This window comes from Camelina sativa, chromosome 19 (assembly GCF_000633955.1).
Source record: "Camelina sativa cultivar DH55 chromosome 19, Cs, whole genome shotgun sequence".
NCBI lineage: Eukaryota > Viridiplantae > Streptophyta > Magnoliopsida > Brassicales > Brassicaceae > Camelina > Camelina sativa.
Genome location: NC_025703.1, coordinates 1,183,873 through 1,202,937, shown reverse-complemented (window position 1 = coordinate 1,202,937; position 19,065 = coordinate 1,183,873). Strand labels below are relative to the sequence as shown.

Here is a 19,065-nt window from a genome sequence, read left to right as displayed (position 1 = left end):
GAAAAAGAGAGAAAAGAAGGAGAGAAAGAGAGGTAAGTTGTTAGTAAGGGCAAAAATGTAAAAGGAAAGTGGACACATAAGCAAAAAACTTGGGAAAGTATACCATGAGTGGAAAGTGGGTTTTTGTGACAATACTTTAGGAGAAAGTGGGTTTTCATGACATTTGCCCATATATATATATATTTCTTAAAGAGAATGTATATATGTATATTATGTGAAGTGTATATATAAATATGTGTGTATTTATATCAAATCTAAGTATTAAATTGTAGATATATATATATATATATATATATATATATATATATGTGAAGTGTTATATAGATTTGATCTTAGGTGCATTTTCCTCTGGAATGTTATTTATGAAATCTAAGTAATAAATTGTGATTGTACGACACATGTTGTTGTAAATCTACAAAAGAACAAAATATATATATATATATATATAAGTCATAATTGTTGTAATTATAGATTTCACAACATGATACATGTATCATAAGTTGATAGGATTAATTATGTATTAATATATCTTATTATATAAAGCTTGATGTCAAAATTACTCATTAATAAGATCGTGACACGTGTTACTTGTCTCAATAAGATGTTGTCAATTCTAAATTTACTAAAACATTAAAAAGTAAAAGTTCTAAACCTATTGTAAAAAGGAAATCTACTGACTATCAATATTTGTTTATTGTTTTTTTTTTAATATTTTAATTTAATTATGTTGTAGTATTTTTAGATTTTAGTTATTTTGTTTAATTAAATTTGATTTCTTATTAGAAATTCATGATTTTTAAAGTATCCTTTTTATATTATTTTGATTTTTTTTCTTCAAAAATATTTAAAATCAATATTTATTAAGTAAAACAAACTTTATATAATAAGATATTCCCTGTACCACATTAATTAATAACTTGAGTTAGGTTGAAAGGAAAAAAAAAATAAATACTGATCAAGCTCTTTGTTAAGTCAGAGAGAAAGATTCCATGTGTTGAAAAGTAAAATATTTGTTTTGCCCAAAAACAAAATCCATGTAATATTAGATCAAACGGTCAGGGTCCGCCGGATGGTTGGAGCAACGGCAGATCTTCTACTTTTTTTTTTTTTTCTACTTTCCTTTTGCTTTTACTTTCCTTTTAATTTGCTTAATAAATTTTCAATAATGTTAAGTTTCCTTTCTTCTCATGTGTTGGACTTTCTCTAGGGTTTTTTGTATGATAACCAATTAAACAATATGATCACATTGATCCGCGCTGTGAATGCAATGCTCTGTTCGGCAAACTCTTGAAGACTGAAAGCGATGGTGACCCCGACGATGTGGACATTCGGGTTCAAAGCACGAATCGCTTGGACTGTCGCCAAGTTATTATTAGTGATCAGCAAAGTGTGACCCTGTACTAAGGAAACCGCATTGTGAGCCTGATCGATTTGTGCATCAGTATGAAAGAATATCGGTGATGCTTCTTCTTTGACCAATGCTTTCGTCACCTGATCTTTCTGAATTGAACTAATTTGCGCGACGATGGAAGCAATTTTGTCCGCCATTATCTTTTTTGGTTTTTTTTTGTGTTAAAATTTTTCCTTTTTCGAGTAGGTTTAATTTATAGCTAGGCAAAGTGATTTTAATTACCACTGTGTAGAAAAAGTGAATTGTGATGAAATGGTGACTATTGATGATGATAAGTGAATTTTACAATAACATTAAGTTTCCTTTCCTCGCTCATTGTGTTGGACTTTCTGTCTTTCTCTAGGGCTTTTTATTTTATGATAACCTTATAAACTTAAACAACTAATATGATCACATTGAATGATCAGCAAGTCTGATTAGACTTTAAAAAAAAAAAAATATTATTATCAGCTTTTAGCCTACAAACCTCGTTAGTTTGGAATTTAGTAATTTACAAAAGAAGAAGACTAGAAAAAAGTCATGATTTTGAAAGGGGGTTACATGAGCTTTTGCTGTTGGCCCAAAGTAATGTAATCCAAATGATTGTGGGCTTTGCTATATTGTGGGCCGTGTAAAAGACGTGGCAACTCATCAAATAATCAGATCTGTTTTTACTTTGGAAGTGCTTGAGAATTTCACAACGTCGGTTCTCAAAAACTTGTGCTTATGGGATTTGATTAGGTCACACACACGCAACATTGTTAAAATTAAATTTATTGAGTTGTCAGGTTTCATCCCACGTAAACGTTGACAGACCAACCGACGATGTGATTTGCACATTTAGTTTACATAATTATATGGACTTTTCATATAAATGTATTTTTTATGTTAATTAATTGAAGTATCTACATTTATACAAGGGATTAATTATTCATAAGTAAACTACAGACGTTACGTTATCTATATGAATAACCAGGAAGTCACTTAAGAAATTTTTTTATACTACTAAAAAAGCTATAAAATAGTTAAGAAAACGATTACACACTATGTGTCTTTAATATTCACCTAAAAAAATGCTATAAATTTCGTGGCCCAATAACATAATTTTTTTTACTTTACAATATTTATTAAACTCTTATCTTGAGTCAAAATTTGATAAATTCCATTTAAACAATCATAACGTTTTGACCATTTTCTGACTACCATTAAGCCATTAATTATCTAATTTTTCACACAAAACTTTTTTTACTATTCCTTTCAAGATCAGTGATCCCGGAAATATTACTCGTTTTTACTAAACTAAAACTATATTAATATTGACAAATAAATATTTTTTTTTTCTTTTTTTTTTTGAGTAATGATAAAAATAAATCTTTTGGGTATGTATAACAAATTCTAAGATCGTTTCTTTATCGCCCCGCGTCTAAAGATCAACGACGACGACTCAGTTTCTTCCTTCACAAGCGAGATAGAGAGAGAAAAAGAGTAAAAGAGCGTGTTGTTGTCTTGTTTCTTCTTCTTCTCCCTTTGGGCGTTTTCATCGTTTCTCATCTACCCCCTCANTTGTGCTTATGGGATTTGATTAGGTCACACACACGCAACATTGTTAAAATTAAATTTATTGAGTTGTCAGGTTTCATCCCACGTAAACGTTGACAGACCAACCGACGATGTGATTTGCACATTTAGTTTACATAATTATATGGACTTTTCATATAAATGTATTTTTTATGTTAATTAATTGAAGTATCTACATTTATACAAGGGATTAATTATTCATAAGTAAACTACAGACGTTACGTTATCTATATGAATAACCAGGAAGTCACTTAAGAAATTTTTTTATACTACTAAAAAAGCTATAAAATAGTTAAGAAAACGATTACACACTATGTGTCTTTAATATTCACCTAAAAAAATGCTATAAATTTCGTGGCCCAATAACATAATTTTTTTTACTTTACAATATTTATTAAACTCTTATCTTGAGTCAAAATTTGATAAATTCCATTTAAACAATCATAACGTTTTGACCATTTTCTGACTACCATTAAGCCATTAATTATCTAATTTTTCACACAAAACTTTTTTTACTATTCCTTTCAAGATCAGTGATCCCGGAAATATTACTCGTTTTTACTAAACTAAAACTATATTAATATTGACAAATAAATATTTTTTTTTTCTTTTTTTTTTTGAGTAATGATAAAAATAAATCTTTTGGGTATGTATAACAAATTCTAAGATCGTTTCTTTATCGCCCCGCGTCTAAAGATCAACGACGACGACTCAGTTTCTTCCTTCACAAGCGAGATAGAGAGAGAAAAAGAGTAAAAGAGCGTGTTGTTGTCTTGTTTCTTCTTCTTCTCCCTTTGGGCGTTTTCATCGTTTCTCATCTACCCCCTCACAATTTTCTTATCACTCTCACAAGTCTCAACTTCGTCACTTTCTCGGGAAAATTCTCCTAATCCCTAAAACCTAGTTACAGAAATATCTCCTGGGTTTTTGAATCTTACACGATCTTTCTTCTTCTTCTTCTTCTATGAATCTGTTCATCGTAAATTCAGATTCTTGATATATATGATTTCCTTTTCTCCAATCTCTTCTTTTAGTTTCTCAGAGATGGTTGAGAGATCAAACTCACGTTTTCTCGCAGTAATCATCACTCGTAAACCTATAATTTTCTTGCTGATATCGATCCTCACCGTCGCATCTTGGTTCTTAATCTTTTCTTCCACAAACCCTAACCGAGTTCTCGACTACATCTCAGTATCAGAACCCACAGATGCACCTCTCATCATCATCAAGAACTCAAACAGTTCTCCTCAGAACAACAACGCCTTCTTGCCAAATCCCCAAAACAGAGAAGGTGCGGAAACAGAGGAAACCAAAAATGAAAACAGAGGAGCGACAAAAACAGAGTCATTCATCAATGAAAACAGAGCCAAAACCCTCCAATGCATCGAGAAGAATGTTTCTCCTTCTCCGACGCCATTGAAAGTCTACATGTATGACATGAGTCCAGAGTTTCACTTTGGGTTATTAGGTTGGAAGCCAGAGAGAAACAACGACGTCGTGTGGCCTGATATAAGATTCAATGTTCCTCACNTACAGACGTTACGTTATCTATATGAATAACCAGGAAGTCACTTAAGAAATTTTTTTATACTACTAAAAAAGCTATAAAATAGTTAAGAAAACGATTACACACTATGTGTCTTTAATATTCACCTAAAAAAATGCTATAAATTTCGTGGCCCAATAACATAATTTTTTTTACTGNGTTAACCAAAAGCAGAAGAAGAGCCAAGACAGAGAGTTACAGGTAAATCAAATCCAAATATTTTACACCTTTTGTTTTCTTTCCTTAAAAAGTTTAATTCTTAACATTTTCGTANTTTTCTGACTACCATTAAGCCATTAATTATCTAATTTTTCACACAAAACTTTTTTTACTATTCCTTTCAAGATCAGTGATCCCGGAAATATTACTCGTTTTTACTAAACTAAAACTATATTAATATTGACAAATAAATATTTTTTTTTTCTTTTTTTTTTTGAGTAATGATAAAAATAAATCTTTTGGGTATNTAACATGTAACGTAAGTGTTATAATAATCTTCAGATAATATAACTTGACATGGATCTGAATTTATTGATAGGACAAATTGGTGAGATATGTAACGTCTCAAAAAGAGTGGAAGATCTCAGGAGGGAAGGATCATGTGATAATGGCGCACCATCCCAATAGTATGTCCACCGCAAGGCATAAGCTATATCCGGCGATGTTTGTGGTCGCTGACTTTGGTAGATACTCGCCACGTGTCGCTAATGTTGAGAAAGACATTGTGGCTCCATACAAACACCTTGTTCCATCGTACGTTAATGACACGTCGGGATTTGATGACCGTCCGATCTTGCTCTACTTCCAAGGAGCCATCTACCGCAAAGCTGTGAGTAGTAGTACTTTGCTTGCTTATGTTACACGATAGCTCATTATCTTATTTTTATATATGGAGTTTGAAATTCTAGCTAAGTTCCCATAGATTTTCACAATCTCATTAAGTTGATATATCCGTTAATTTAGTGGGTTTAGAGTTTTAGACTGTACTACAGTAACTTGAGTTACAATCATGTAGGGTGGACTCGTGAGGCAAGAGCTATACTACCTTCTAAAAGAAGAAAAAGGCGTCCACTTCTCTTTCGGTAACGTACGAAATCACGGCATAACTAAAGCTGGAGATGGAATGAGATCGTCCAAGTTCTGTCTCAACATCGCAGGGGATACTCCGTCGTCCAACCGCCTCTTCGACGCCATAGCTAGTCATTGTATTCCCGTGATTATCAGCGACGACATTGAGTTACCATACGAGGATGTTCTCAACTACAACGAGTTCTGTCTCTTTGTCCGATCATCCGACGCTTTAAAGAAAGGGTTTCTGATGGGTCTTGTGAGGAGCATTGGTAGAGAAGAGTATAATAAGATGTGGAAACGGTTGAAGGAAGTTGAGAAGTATTTCGATTTGCGTTTCCCGTCCAAGGATAACAACGGAGATGATGCAGTTCAGATGATTTGGAAAGCTGTTGCGAGGAAAGCCCCTTTCGTGAAGATGAAGGTTCATAGGTTTCAAAGGTTTCAAAGGCCTTTTTAGGGTTTTCCTAATGAGATTTTGGGAATTTGACAAACCCAAGAATATGTTAATTTAGAATATATATAGTTTAGGAATATTTACATTTATCTAAATATATAATTTACATTTACATTATCTCAGTTTAGGAAATCTCTTATCCGCATTCTCTATATATATAAGAGAGTGTAACATTATGATCCGCATTCTCTTTCGCATCACCGTTTCTTGATACTTGGCCCCAATATGACTGCCGATTCAACCGTCGCACACGAGAATAGCGTTGTTACCAACGGCAACACCATCGTTTCCTCGAAGAAATCTCGCAGGAGGAAGCAGAAGAAGAACAATAAAGCATCTCAGGCCGATGTAGATGAAAAAGACGTTTCTGGTGCTTCTGATTCCAACGAGAATGCGGATCCGCAGAAACAGGTTTCTGAGGAGATTGTGATAGAGTATGTTCCAGAGAAGGCTGAATTTGAAGATGGTTTTAACGATGATGAGTTTAAGGAGATCTTTGAGAAGTTCAACTTCCGGGAAACTCTTGCCTCTGAGGAGAAAGAGGATGTAAAGAAGAAGGTTAACTCAGACTCAGACGAGGAAGAGCAGGAGGATAACCACCTGAGAGAGAAAGGCATGTCTAATAAGAAGAAAAAGCTTCAACGGAGGATGAAGATTGCTGAGCTGAAGCAAGTTTCCGCTAGGGCTGATGTCGTTGAGGTCTGGGACGCAACTTCAGCAGATCCAAAGTTGTTGGTGTTCTTGAAGTCTTGTCGGAATACAGTTGCTGTTCCAAGACATTGGTCCCAGAAGAGGAAATATTTGCAGGGAAAGCGTGGTATTGAGAAGCAACAACCATTTCATCTTCCTGATTTCATCGCTGCAACCGGAATAGAGAAAATTAGACAGGCTTACATTGATGGTAAAAAAAAGTTGAAGCAAAAGCAACGGGAGCGAATGCAACCAAAGATGGGAAAAATGGACATTGACTACCAGGTCCTCCATGATGCATTTTTCATATACCAAACGAAGCCTAAGCTGTCAGCTTTAGGCGATTTGTATTTTGAAGGGAAAGAATTTGAGGACGTTAAACTGATGAGGGAGATGAAGCCAGGAGGGCTTTTATCACATGATTTAAAAGAAGCTCTTGGTATGCCTGAAGGCGCCCCTCCCCCTTGGCTAATTTATATGCAGAGATATGGTCCTCCCCCTTCTTACCCACATCTGAAAATTCCTGGTTTGAATGCCCCTATTCCACTTGGAGCTAGCTTTGGTTCTCATACTGGTGGCTGGGGAAAACCTCCTGTTGATGAATCTGGGCGTCCATTGTATGGAGATGTCTTTGGTGTCAATCAACAAGATCAACCTAACTATGAGGAGGAGCCTATTGATAAGAGCAAGCACTGGGGTGATCTAGAGGAAGAAGAGGAAGAAGAAGAGGAGGAGGAAGAAGAGGAACAAGAAGAGGAGATGGATGAAGAGGAACTAGCAGACGACGGCACCGAATCTGTTGATACATTGTCGAGCACTCCTACTGGTATTGAGACACCGGATGCAATTGAACTTCGTAAGGATCAGAAAAAGGAACCCGACGATAGGCCTCTGTACCAGGTTCTGGAAGAAAAGGGTGAGAGTGTTGCTCCTGGAACAGTGTTGGGAACCTCACACACGTACGTTATTAAGACTAGTGGTACTCAAAGACAAGACGGGAGGAGCCAAAAGGGTTGATTTGCTGAGAGGGCAGAAGACAGACAGAGTGGATATCAGTTTACAGCCACAAGAGCTGGATGCTATGGAAAATGTTTTACCTGCCAAGTATGAGGAGGCAAGAGAAGAGGAGAAATTGCGCAATAAGCCAGTGGACTTGAGTGACATGGTCGTGGAGCACGTGCAGCACAACACTAGGAAGAGGAAAATGCATGATAAGGAAGGGAAGAAGAAGAAAGTTTTCAAATTCTGAGGTAGATATATAGAAATGTAATGAATCTAGTTTCAGTTCCAACTGTCAATTAGCAATTGAATGTACTTCAAAAATGTTAATAAAATGTCAAATGTTTATTACTCAACCATGTTACTAAACGGATGACTTGATCATTAAGAAAAAAGTTCCTTCTTTATTATTATATATAAATTACATAGATCGTCGGGCTTACACTCTTTATAATATAAAAACAAACATTACATTTGATGATCGGTTAAGCAGAGTCATGAAAAAGGTTACTTATTCTCATATCATTCACAACTCTTTCCTTGATTCCGACTCCATCTTTGACTCAATCGCTCCTTTCTCAAGGAGCTTGGAGAGCCACTTGGCAGATTGTTTCTCATGCCGTCCCAAATTTTGTCCATAGTCTACATAGTACAGTCCAGACCTCGTCTTGTATCCGTCTTCCCACTCTAGTCCATCCACAAGTGACCACACAAAGTAACCTTTAACATTAACCTTGTCCTCGCTGCATAAACGCAAAAAAAAAAGTTATATCACCAAATCCTCCAACTAGAGAGTTAGAAACAGAGTCTTTTTGGAACCGTGAAATGTAACTCACCAGACTGCTCCGAGTAAAGCCATGAGATGTCTCATATGATAATACTTCCTGTTACTATCACTGAGTGCATCAGGAAGTACACTTTCTCTTCAAGCGTCTCCTTATACCCTGCAAATGCAATGAAATTTTTTTCTTGCTTAGGAGGTCTGAGTGAATTTTTAAGCAGAGAGTAACAAGGCCAATGACTTACCATTTCCAGTGACTATGATTTCTGGGTCATTATAGTTCTCTTTGATGTATTTCAAAACTTTTCTTAGCCCGTCTGCGCAAACTGGATACTTTGCACTTGCCGGCTGAAGCATTACATAAGAAAGAGACTTAGGAAAAGCTCAAATCGTTTAAAACAAAGATAAATATTGGTGTCAATGACAATATCAATACCTGAGAACCAATCTTGAACCCATCTGAGTTACTTGCTGCAAGTAATCGAAAAAAGATTAGAGAGGAAGATAAGTATTATCACAGAAATAAGCAAACTGTAATGGTTAGAAGTTAGAACATACAATGTAACTGCAAGCCCGAATCAGCTTCCCAACTCTGTTTCTCTGGATCAACATTGTCCACATGAGCAACAAACGCAGAAGTGAAGTAATTGATACCAACAAAATCGTAAGAACCCTTCAGTTTCTCCTTCTGCTCAGGCGTAAACGATGGTAATCGAGCACCAACAATATCTTTCATGATCTGAGGGTATTCTCCATGTGTTATTGGTTCCATATGCCTGCAAGCAAATAGCAAGACTCCACACTCAGAACGCTAAGCTAACAAGAGTGCTTAAACAATATTTCTTGAAGACTACTCACCAGCCTAGAGTGAAGTCCATTGCTCTCTTCACTATCTCCTCTGGAGCATTTGAGCTGGATTTCTTATCATAAGGCTCGAACCACATTGGACTTTGAACAATTCCAATCTTCCCACCTTTGCACTATTTATATTGAAATCCATAGGTTAGATTAACCAAAATTAAATTCAAACGCATATAATATGTATAGGTTCTAAAGATTATACCTTTCCACATTTCCTGAATTCTTCCACAGCTTCGGCATGAGCCAACAGCAGATTGTGACTAACGGTGTAAACTTCATGTCCAGACTTGCCAGCAACACACTTCTCATTGACATATTTAGAACATCTTCCTGGTGCTTTCTCTCCAGTCTCATATCCACCACGACTAAATTCATAAGGCTCGTTTATAGTAACCCAATGCTTCACTCTGTCACCATATTCGTTGAAGGCAAACTTCGTAAATTCCCGGAAGTCCTCCCTATATACAAGTTTCAGAAGATATTAACTACCTTCAAAAAGATAGGAAACAGAACTGATATAACACAGATCAATACTTGGCTTTAAAGACTTACAAAATATGGTCGCTCAAGAAACCACCATATTCATCTTCGAGAGCCTGAGGTACATCCCACTGAAACAATGTAACCATAGGCTTTACACCTGCAAAACTCAATCACGAGTGCGATTTTAAGCAACGTATGTAAGGAAAAAAAGAAATTTGATATGAAATGATAACGTGACAGAAGATATAGTAACCATTTGCAATGAGCTCGTTGATAAGGTTATTGTAGAATTTAACTCCAGCTTCATTCACTCCCTTGTCCTTTTTCCCATCTGATAGTTTTCAAGAAGCAACAAAGTTATTAGAGAAGTGCATCAAATTGCAAGAGAATCATTAACCAAAGAAATTAAATTTGTCTTACGGGGAAAAATCCTTGACCAAGAAATAGAGAACCTAAAGGCATCCATGTTCAGTTTTTTTAATAGTTGAACATCTTCCTGCAACATTTTCAAAAAAGGTAGATAAGATTAGATAAAGCTTTGCTAAGTTACACACTTAAGCTCATCTTCAGGGAGAAGGGACTGCTCGTAGAACATATATATACCTTATAATGATGATAGAAATCAACTCCCAGCCTCCCATCAAGGTTATTGTTTCTATCTGCAGATTTAAATAACATAACTATGACTTTAATCTTAGAACCAGATTGAGTTCTAAAATCATAACAGTGACTCAGTTTAATAATCTTCTGACTAGTTAGAAGAAGAGGAAAAAACCTGAATGTTTAAGAGTAAACGAGTCCCAAATGCTTGAACCTCGGCCTCCTTCTTCTGGTGCACCTTCATGCTATACAAGCAAAATTAGAAACAAAATTTTGATCAGAGTCATGAAACTGAAGCATCAAGAGCACTCACTGACTATAAACCCTTGACAAAGAAACAAGCTTAGGTCTAAATCATTAAAGTAAGAGACTTGAAAATGACCAATGTGGTCAATACAGCTTCAGTTTCTTAAACCTTAGACGAGAATTCATGACAAGTAACTGCCTTTAAATTGGATTAAAGGATAAAACTTTCAAGTTTTCCCCTTTCACTTAAGTCTAAAGATAGCAAGTTTGATCTATTTAAACTGGATTTGAGATTTTAAACTTTGTTAATCGTACTTACAAAGCTACTACTACTAGAGCTGATTATATTTGTAAAAAAGCCAGATTTACTGGGAACAATTCAATCAAAGCTCGCCGGAGTAAAAAAAAATAGTCAATCGGAGGAATGAGCAATGTGTAAATCCAAAATTAGACATACCTGGAAAGCAGAAGTGGCAGCACCGAACAAGAAACCATCGGGAAAGCTACCTCGACCAAACGTGGAACTCTGAGGACACACTGATCCACCATTGACGGTGATCGGAGAAGCTACCACGGCGAGAAGTAAACCTAGAAAGAGAATAGCTTTGAATGCCATAGTATTTTTAAATGGTTAACGTGCTCATCGTGTTCCATTATTTATAGTCTCCCACTCTCTCGAGAGATAGAGAGATCACAAACAAGAATTTTTTAAAAAGATTATTTTTGTTTGGTTCATCGATACTTCGAGACGAAGATTTAAAGCAAGGTGTGAGCGACATGTGTGACATTATTAAATGACTAAAAAAAATATATTATCTTGTATCTAACCATTTAATTTCGATAGCCTTGTCTTGTTAGCTAATTGATAATTTGGGTAGAAGAAAGAAACAACGTTAATGTCCCACTAATCAAATTGTGAATTAAAATAAATAGAAATTTATTTGAAAAAAGAGTTTATTTACCTTTTAAATGGATTTTATTTTTACAATGTAAAAAAGGGTTTATTTTCATGAAAAAAAAATTGTATGTTTTGCATTTACAGATGTCCTGTTTTAACTATTTATAACAGTTTAGTTGGACCGACATAAGATTAAGAAATATATTGTCATTCTTTATTTTTTAATTTAAAAACAAATATTTATCTAAATAAAAAATAATTGGTTCTTTTATCCGATTCGTCACCCTCTTTATCTATTTTTTTTTTTTTTTCTTCATAGTGATAAAAAAATTAATACACAACAACAGAAACCTAATCCCTTAAACCTCACCGGCGACGAAACAATGGCACTTTCGTCTCCTTCGTTCCGTCTTTTTCTTCCTCAGAATCCGTTCTGTATAGTAAACTCAAAACTACACCGTTTCAGCTCTTCGAAACCTTCACTCTTTGCCTTTAACCGTGAATCTTTATCATCTCACACGGTCAGAGCTCCGGTATCTTCCTTCGTCGTCGGCGCTATCTCCGAGAAGTCCTCGACAGGGACGAAATCGAAATCCAAAACCAAACGTAAACCTCCTCCACCTCCGCCGGTTGTTACTGAAGATGAAATCAAAGAGTCAGACATTGACGAGTCAGAAACAGTCAACATTGCTGAAGATGTCACTCAAGTAAGTTCAAAAAAGATTCAATTTTTTTACTAAGCTAATGAGTTCTTTATGAAAAAGATTAGATTTTTTGATAAAAGTTTTATAATTTAGGATTCGATTTGTGGTTTTGTGTAGTTAATTGGAAGCACACCAATGGTGTATCTCAATAGAGTCACTGATGGATGTTTGGCTGACGTTGCTGCAAAGCTTGAATCAATGGAGCCTTGTAGAAGCGTCAAGGATAGGTCTGAATTGATACTTCGTCCTCTCAATCTTGTGCATTGAACATTCTTAGATTAAAGTTTGACTTTATAATGACTCCTTAACTGCAGGATTGGTTTGAGCATGATCAACGAGGCAGAAGACAGTGGAGCTATAAGTCCTAGGAAGGTGATTACACTTCTTGTTTTTCATTGTTATTTTGATGTTCTGTGTTGCAAGATTGTAGATTTGCTAATTCGATAGTATCATCAAAGCAGACTGTGTTAGTAGAACCAACAACCGGAAACACTGGTCTCGGGATTGCTTTTGTGGCTGCAGCTAAAGGTTATAAGCTTATAGTGACAATGCCAGCTTCTATAAATGTTGAAAGAAGGATGCTTTTACGTGCACTGGGAGCAGAGATTGTGCTTACGAATCCAGAGAAGGGACTCAAAGGAGCTGTGGATAAAGCTAAAGAGATTGCTCTCAAGACAAAGAACGCGTATATGTTTCAGCAATTCGACAATCCTGCAAATACAAAGGTAAAGAACTTACCAGGCTTTTTTACTCTTTTGTTTGAGATTCTTTGTTGTGTGGCCTAACCTGATAAGATGTTTTGTTTGGTAAGATCCACTTTGAAACTACAGGACCAGAAATCTGGGAAGACACAATGGGTAATGTTGATATATTCGTTGCCGGGATTGGAACTGGTGGTACAGTAACAGGCACTGGAAGTTTCTTAAAGATGATGAACAAGGATATTAAGGTAGTTGGTGTTGAACCATCTGAAAGAAGTGTGATCTCTGGAGACAATCCTGGTAAGGAGCAATTGAGGCTTCATCTCTTCAAAAATCAATACTTTTTTAAATTGGCTTTTTTCTTACAAAACTCTCTACTAAACGATTTTTGCAGGTTACTTGCCAGGAATCTTGGATGTTAAATTACTTGATGAAGTGTTTAAGGTAAGCAATACTTGCACATCATATAGTCAACAATTCAAACGATACATCAATTGCAACAATATAACAAAAGATCATGTCAAGAAAACAATAGGTTAGCAACGGGGAAGCGATTGAGATGGCCAGAAGACTAGCTTTAGAGGAAGGATTGCTGGTATATATACAAAACAACCTCTTCTTGTGTGCTTGCGTTTATCCTATACATAACATTGTGTTTATACTTTTTGCGGAATCTATATACGTGTTAGGTTGGGATTTCATCTGGAGCCGCTGCAGTAGCAGCAATCAGCTTGGCTAAAAGAGCAGAGAATGCTGGAAAACTTATCACGGTGAGAAAGCACAAGATTTCTTTTCTAGTTAATTCACAGTTAGTGGTTCTTTAGCTCTTAATAGACTTCGTAAAAATTAGGTTCTGTTTCCGAGCCATGGCGAGCGGTATATCACAACAGCTCTGTTTAGTTCCATCCACAAAGAGATCCAAGAGATGAGATATTAGTAGCAGCAATTAGAAAAATCCCCCCTCAAGTTTGGTCCTTTGGGAGATTGTAAACAACAAATCTCTCTCTGCAATATCGAAAAGAGAGGTAAATATCAAAAGTTTTTTTTTTTCCTTTTTCTTGACTCAAAAGTTTAACTTCGTGCGTTTATCTTACAAGCCAACACCTTTACAGGTTTTGAGAATGCCGTGAGGTTAGAGCTCACACGTAAATTGAGAGAGAAACATGTCTCGAGATCAAACTGTTCTTTCTTTCTTTCTAAGATTTTGTGAATGTATAGAAAATTAGAGACATTTGTTACCCTAATCTTCTTCTTCTTCTCACTCATATGTCACAGAAGTGTATGGTTGAATATATATAGAAATTAACTCATCCAAGATTGGAGAACCTCACCGACCTACGAAATCGATCGGTGAGCAAGTATGTGCCTATATGGTGGTGTAAAAGAGTTAGAATTCAAATTTTTTTTGCCTTTGATGATAACAAAAAAAATACGAAGTTCTTCTTATAAGTTTACAAACATAGTCAAATTAGGATGAGGCCTACTTGTGGGCTGTTGGTCCAATTTGCCATCTTAGTTTGAAGTCCATTTCTCAAGTCGAATAAAAATAGTCAAAATAATTGGTGGGAAAATAAAGAGAGAGCTCTATGTTTCTCAAGGACTCAAAGAGACAGAGAATATTTATTGTCCATATTTGGAAAAGTGAGACACTAGCTCACTCGAAGGGGACAAGACTACTACACATGGAAGATACTGGATCTAAATGTGAACACGTGTTTCTTATTATCTCCGTGTCTCTATAACGTGGCGTCTTTGCAGGTCCCCACACCTTTGTTACCCGTATTATTAAAAAAAAACCGAAAATCGTAGAAAAAGCATGCAGTGCATATGTATTCTGAGTAAACGCTACGTAATTTTGTTTTCTTTCAAGATTGTATCTGGAACAAATAGTACACGCGAGTTTGAAGGGGGGTAACTCGGCATGTTTGACACTTTGACTTGAGATTGGATGATGGTTTTAATCCTCACATGTCACGCAACGTCGCATTCCTCAGGTGGTTTGAAAAGTAGTAGCTAGTAGCTAGACGCCTAAATTAATAGTACTAGACAACAACAACAACAAAAATCGGTTTTCACGTTTTCTAACTGTTTTCACACTCGGAGCAAAAGAAAAAGAAGATAATAACTAATGATCGAACGGTGTTAACAACAACCACATATCATTTGAACGGTCCAGATTGCATGCCGTATAAACAAATTAGATGGACACGGTTGGACCACAAGATAATCATAAAACTGGTCTCCCAATCCAAGGAAAGAAGAAAAATTAACGGTATGAAATTTCAGTATTAATGTGAAGAATAAAATTTTGACATTAAATTTTGTGTTTATCTAAAAATAATACAGAGAACTACAAATTCAAGTTCTTTACTCCTTTTCACACATGAATATATAAAAACAGACCACAAACATAGGTTAATTTATTCTACATATGAATACGTTTAAACCTATACGTGTTTTCTATGTATGGATGCGTATATTATAAGACATCAAAACGTTTCGGTTCCGTTCTGACATATTTTCCTTAAAAAAGAAACAGGTGACTTTCATTTTATCATTTTCTGTTTGTTGATTTCACCGACCTCTCTGTCTCTAGCTCTTCTTCTCTCGTCGTTTTCGCTCTGAGTCTTTTCACTTGAACGAAGGTAACTACTAATCACTCTATACTTCATAGATTCGGTAGTTATATCCAACAAAATTGCATGTGTGTATATATGATTTATTATGTTTTGATGAAACTACATTACTAGCTCGTTTCTTGATCTTTAAATATCTCCTGGCTGACGTAGTCATTTTCTTCGATTATTAAGAGAGACTGGGAGAAATTTGATAATTATTTGGCATTAAAAAAAAGTTTGGAATTGTATGCAAAGAAACTTTAAACATTTTCGAAAGCTTATAAGTTTGTTTTATTGTATTTTATATTAAAAGTGTATTTTCTTTTCTTTTTGTGAATGAAAATTTCAGATTAGAGTTATAGAACGGAAGAACAAAAGAACAATTTGAAATGAGTACTGACGGAGAAATGGAGGAGAGGCTATTACGTGTTGGATCAGATGCTAAGGGTCAGAACAGTGACAGGGAGAGTATCTACTTGAAAACAAAGGTTTGGAGTGAAGTAAATAAACTATGGAGAATAGCATTACCTTCTTCTTTGTTCCGAATGACTTCATTTGGGAGCATCATTGTGGCTCAAGCCTTCATCGGTCACTCCTCTGAGTTGGGTCTAGCCGCTTACGCTCTCCTCCAAAGCACATTCATCCGCTTTCTCTACGGTTTAATGGTATTAAAAAACTGCAAATCTCTCGATTTAGTTTCAATTTTTCTAGTGTGGGAACAATATATAAGTTCGTTAATTAAAGTGGAAATAGTATTTTTTTTTAGTTTTTTGTGGTGTTAATATATATAGGGTGGTATGTCAAGTGCAACGGAGACATTGTGTGGGCAAGCATACGGTGCAGAACAATACCACACAATGGGGATATATCTACAACGTTCATGGATCGTGGACATGGCCATGACCACTTTATTCCTACCCTTTATTGTCTTTGCTGGTCCCATTCTCCGTCTATTAGGCCAAAACGTTGAGATCACAAAGACCATTGACGAGATCTATCCTTGGATGATCCCGTATGTCTATAGCTTGATTTTCACTATGACTATACAAATGTATCTCCAAGCACAGATGAGGAACGCTATCGTAGGCTTTCTCTCAACATTGTCCTTGGCTATTGACCTCCTAATCACATGGTTGTGCGTGAGTGTTTTGGAAATGGGGATTGATGGTGCGCTCCTCGGGCTTAATGTGAGCTCGTGGGCGATGGTATTGGCCGAGTTTGTGTACATTTTTGGTGGGTGGTGTTCGTTTACTTGGACCGGGTTTAGTACTGCTGCTTTTGTTGATCTAGTCCCTATGCTCAAGCTCTCTGTTTCTTCAGGCATCATGATCTGGTAATTAATTACATATTTTTGGCATTTTTTAGCAACTTGAATATTATAATTCCAAGGCTTGAAGTGAGATTCCGATGGAGGAATGATAGTAAAAATATATTATTTTTTGGTATAAAGTTATGTTTATTCTTTTAGCATTAAGTTATGTTACAATGTTATACTTTTAACTGTTCTCTTACAATCTATATTTTTCTTTACAATTTTTGTTCAGCTTAGAGTATTGGTATATGAGCATCCTTGTCTTAATGGCTGGGTATACAAAAGATGCGAAAATAGCAATCTCTGCTTTCTCAATATGGTAAAAGAAAACCTTCCTATTCATTGCATATTAGTTAGCCTAAAATTCAAATTTAAAAGGCTACTTGTAAATATGCAGCCAATACATATATACATGGGAACTCAATATATGCCTTGGCTTCTTGGGTGCAGCTTGGTAAAACTCTCTCATAATTATAAAACGTTTCAATTTTGAAATATTTATCCATTGATTAAATAACAAATAATGTCTCTTCTATACAAATGTACACGTAGCGTCCGGGTGGCTAACGAGCTTGGGAAAGGAGATGCAAATGCAGTGAGGTTTTCAATAAAAGTGATACTCACAGTATCAATATTGATGGGAGTGATATTCTCAGCTCTGTGCTTAGCATTTTGTGGTCAGTTATCCTATTTGTTTTCGAATAGCGTTGAGGTTTCAGACGCAGTGAGTGATTTATCGGTGATCCTTGCCGTTTCAGTCTTACTCAATAGCATACAACCTATACTATCAGGTTACACATCTCTATACCTTCTTATATCTATGTGAACCATGTATGGTTTAGGAAGGATCCTACCTACTTTAGAAGTGAATCAAATTGTAATAGATTTGTTGAAATAAAATCAGGGGTAGCAGTTGGAGCAGGGATGCAGAGTATAGTGGCAGTTGTGAACTTAGCTTCGTATTATGCAGTTGGTGTTCCTTTGGGTCTTCTCCTTACTAATGTTTTCCATCTTGGTGTTAAGGTACTAATTCCTTCTTTTCTTTTTCAAATATCTTTACATGTTAAAAATTCGTTTTTAAGACGTGATGGATTGATTGTCTGAATTATATAGGGACTATGGTCTGGAATGTTGGCTGGAATTGCGATCCAAACAGTGATATTGTGCTACATCATTTACAAAACTGACTGGGAATTAGAGGTAAATTTAGTTCTCCCTTGAAACAATGAACTTTTCTTGTATATTTATTATTATTTATATAGGTTAAAAGAACAAGTGAGCGCATGAAAGTGTGGAGCCTGAAGCCATCTAATGAAGAGTCGAATCCCTCATAAAAGAAGAAGGTGAGAGAGGAAGTGAGGAGCGTTTCATACGTACGTACGCAAGGCTGTCGTAAAAAAATATTATAAGATTCGCAAAGTTGTTGGAAACCTTTCAAAATTTGGTGTTTTGCTTGGCTTTGTATATATTATTTGTTTTTGATCTGTGTTTTGCTGGGTTTTATTTTTAGTCGTTAGCGATGTGAATGATGGGTGGCGGCAATATTAACGATGCGAAAACAAATTGAACAGGAACAAATTAAACTAGGATTGCAAATTACAACATGTCTCACGTAAGTATAAAAAAAACTCATACATCCACTTCCGTCACATTCCACCTTCGCATGCTCCACGTTCATCAATTCACATATCCTACACATTCATCTAATATTAAGCCAGATAATTTGTTTGTCCACATTCTTTGTCCCCAAAAAAAAAAAAAAACCATCCTATCTAATTTAATCTAATTTATACAAAGCATCCACATCCTAAAACATCCTAAAACATTCATCTACAAGAATCCTAAACATTTCATCTACTACAAGCATACAAATCCACATCCTACACATTCATCTAACCATCCTAAACATTCATCTAATCTAAACAAGCATCCATCTAATTTATGCTTTGTATTCATCTAATTTATGCATCCACATGCGAAATATTCATCTAATTTATACAAGGATCCACATGCTAACATTCATCTACTATACAAGCATACAAATCCACATCCTACACATTCATCTAATTACAAGCATACACATATTCACATCCTACACATTCATCTAACTTACAAGCATACACACATCCACAT

At 35.6% G+C, this 19,065-nt stretch overlaps 3 protein-coding genes and 2 pseudogenes across 4 annotated transcripts; 4 read left to right on the top strand and 1 right to left on the bottom strand.

The window, feature by feature from the left end:
* Window positions 3,656-6,153, top strand: LOC104767315 (probable arabinosyltransferase ARAD1). The gene is made up of 4 exons (XM_010491358.2): window positions 3,656-4,489; window positions 4,671-4,715; window positions 5,053-5,343; window positions 5,530-6,153. Exons 1-4 carry the CDS (start codon window positions 3,971-3,973, stop codon window positions 6,040-6,042), a joined length of 1,368 nt encoding a protein of 455 aa, XP_010489660.1. The 5' UTR covers window positions 3,656-3,970; the 3' UTR covers window positions 6,043-6,153.
* On the top strand, window positions 6,250-7,978 carry LOC104763991 (annotated as a pseudogene).
* On the bottom strand, window positions 8,134-11,426 carry LOC104763990 (annotated as a pseudogene).
* On the top strand, window positions 11,911-14,312 carry LOC104763989 (probable S-sulfocysteine synthase, chloroplastic). The gene is made up of 10 exons (XM_010487409.2): window positions 11,911-12,304; window positions 12,419-12,528; window positions 12,616-12,673; window positions 12,763-13,026; window positions 13,113-13,302; window positions 13,397-13,446; window positions 13,538-13,597; window positions 13,692-13,772; window positions 13,853-14,027; window positions 14,115-14,312. The coding sequence occupies exons 1-9, from the start codon at window positions 11,981-11,983 to the stop codon at window positions 13,937-13,939; spliced, it is 1,224 nt and encodes a 407-aa protein (XP_010485711.1). The 5' UTR covers window positions 11,911-11,980; the 3' UTR covers window positions 13,940-14,027; window positions 14,115-14,312.
* On the top strand, window positions 15,410-18,435 carry LOC104763987 (protein DETOXIFICATION 24). Of its 2 annotated transcripts, XM_010487407.2 has the most exons (10): window positions 15,411-15,647; window positions 15,970-16,285; window positions 16,412-16,953; window positions 17,165-17,251; window positions 17,330-17,386; window positions 17,485-17,609; window positions 17,691-17,723; window positions 17,837-17,955; window positions 18,046-18,132; window positions 18,195-18,435. In XM_010487407.2, the coding sequence occupies exons 2-10, from the start codon at window positions 16,010-16,012 to the stop codon at window positions 18,264-18,266; spliced, it is 1,398 nt and encodes a 465-aa protein (XP_010485709.1). In that variant the 5' UTR covers window positions 15,411-15,647; window positions 15,970-16,009; the 3' UTR covers window positions 18,267-18,435. The 2 variants fall into 2 exon arrangements, with proteins under 2 accessions (XP_010485708.1, XP_010485709.1); XM_010487406.2 differs by having other exon boundaries at window positions 15,410-15,647; window positions 17,485-17,723.

What these genes read in the sequence shown, in the direction of transcription:
- LOC104763989 (XM_010487409.2), top strand. Translation starts at nt 11,981, where the DNA reads ATGGCACTTTCGTCTCCTTCGTTCCGTCTTTTTCTTCCTCAGAATCCG. An exon ending in TGTAGAAGCGTCAAGGATAG is followed by an intron (nt 12,529 to 12,615) that starts GTCTGAATTGAT and finishes CCTTAACTGCAG; the next exon opens with GATTGGTTTGAGCATGATCA. An exon ending in GATCTCTGGAGACAATCCTG is followed by an intron (nt 13,303 to 13,396) that starts GTAAGGAGCAAT and finishes CGATTTTTGCAG; the next exon opens with GTTACTTGCCAGGAATCTTG.
- LOC104763987 (XM_010487406.2), top strand. Translation starts at nt 16,010, where the DNA reads ATGAGTACTGACGGAGAAATGGAGGAGAGGCTATTACGTGTTGGATCA. An exon ending in GCTTTCTCTACGGTTTAATG is followed by an intron (nt 16,286 to 16,411) that starts GTATTAAAAAAC and finishes TAATATATATAG; the next exon opens with GGTGGTATGTCAAGTGCAAC. An exon ending in ATCTCTGCTTTCTCAATATG is followed by an intron (nt 17,252 to 17,329) that starts GTAAAAGAAAAC and finishes GTAAATATGCAG; the next exon opens with CCAATACATATATACATGGG.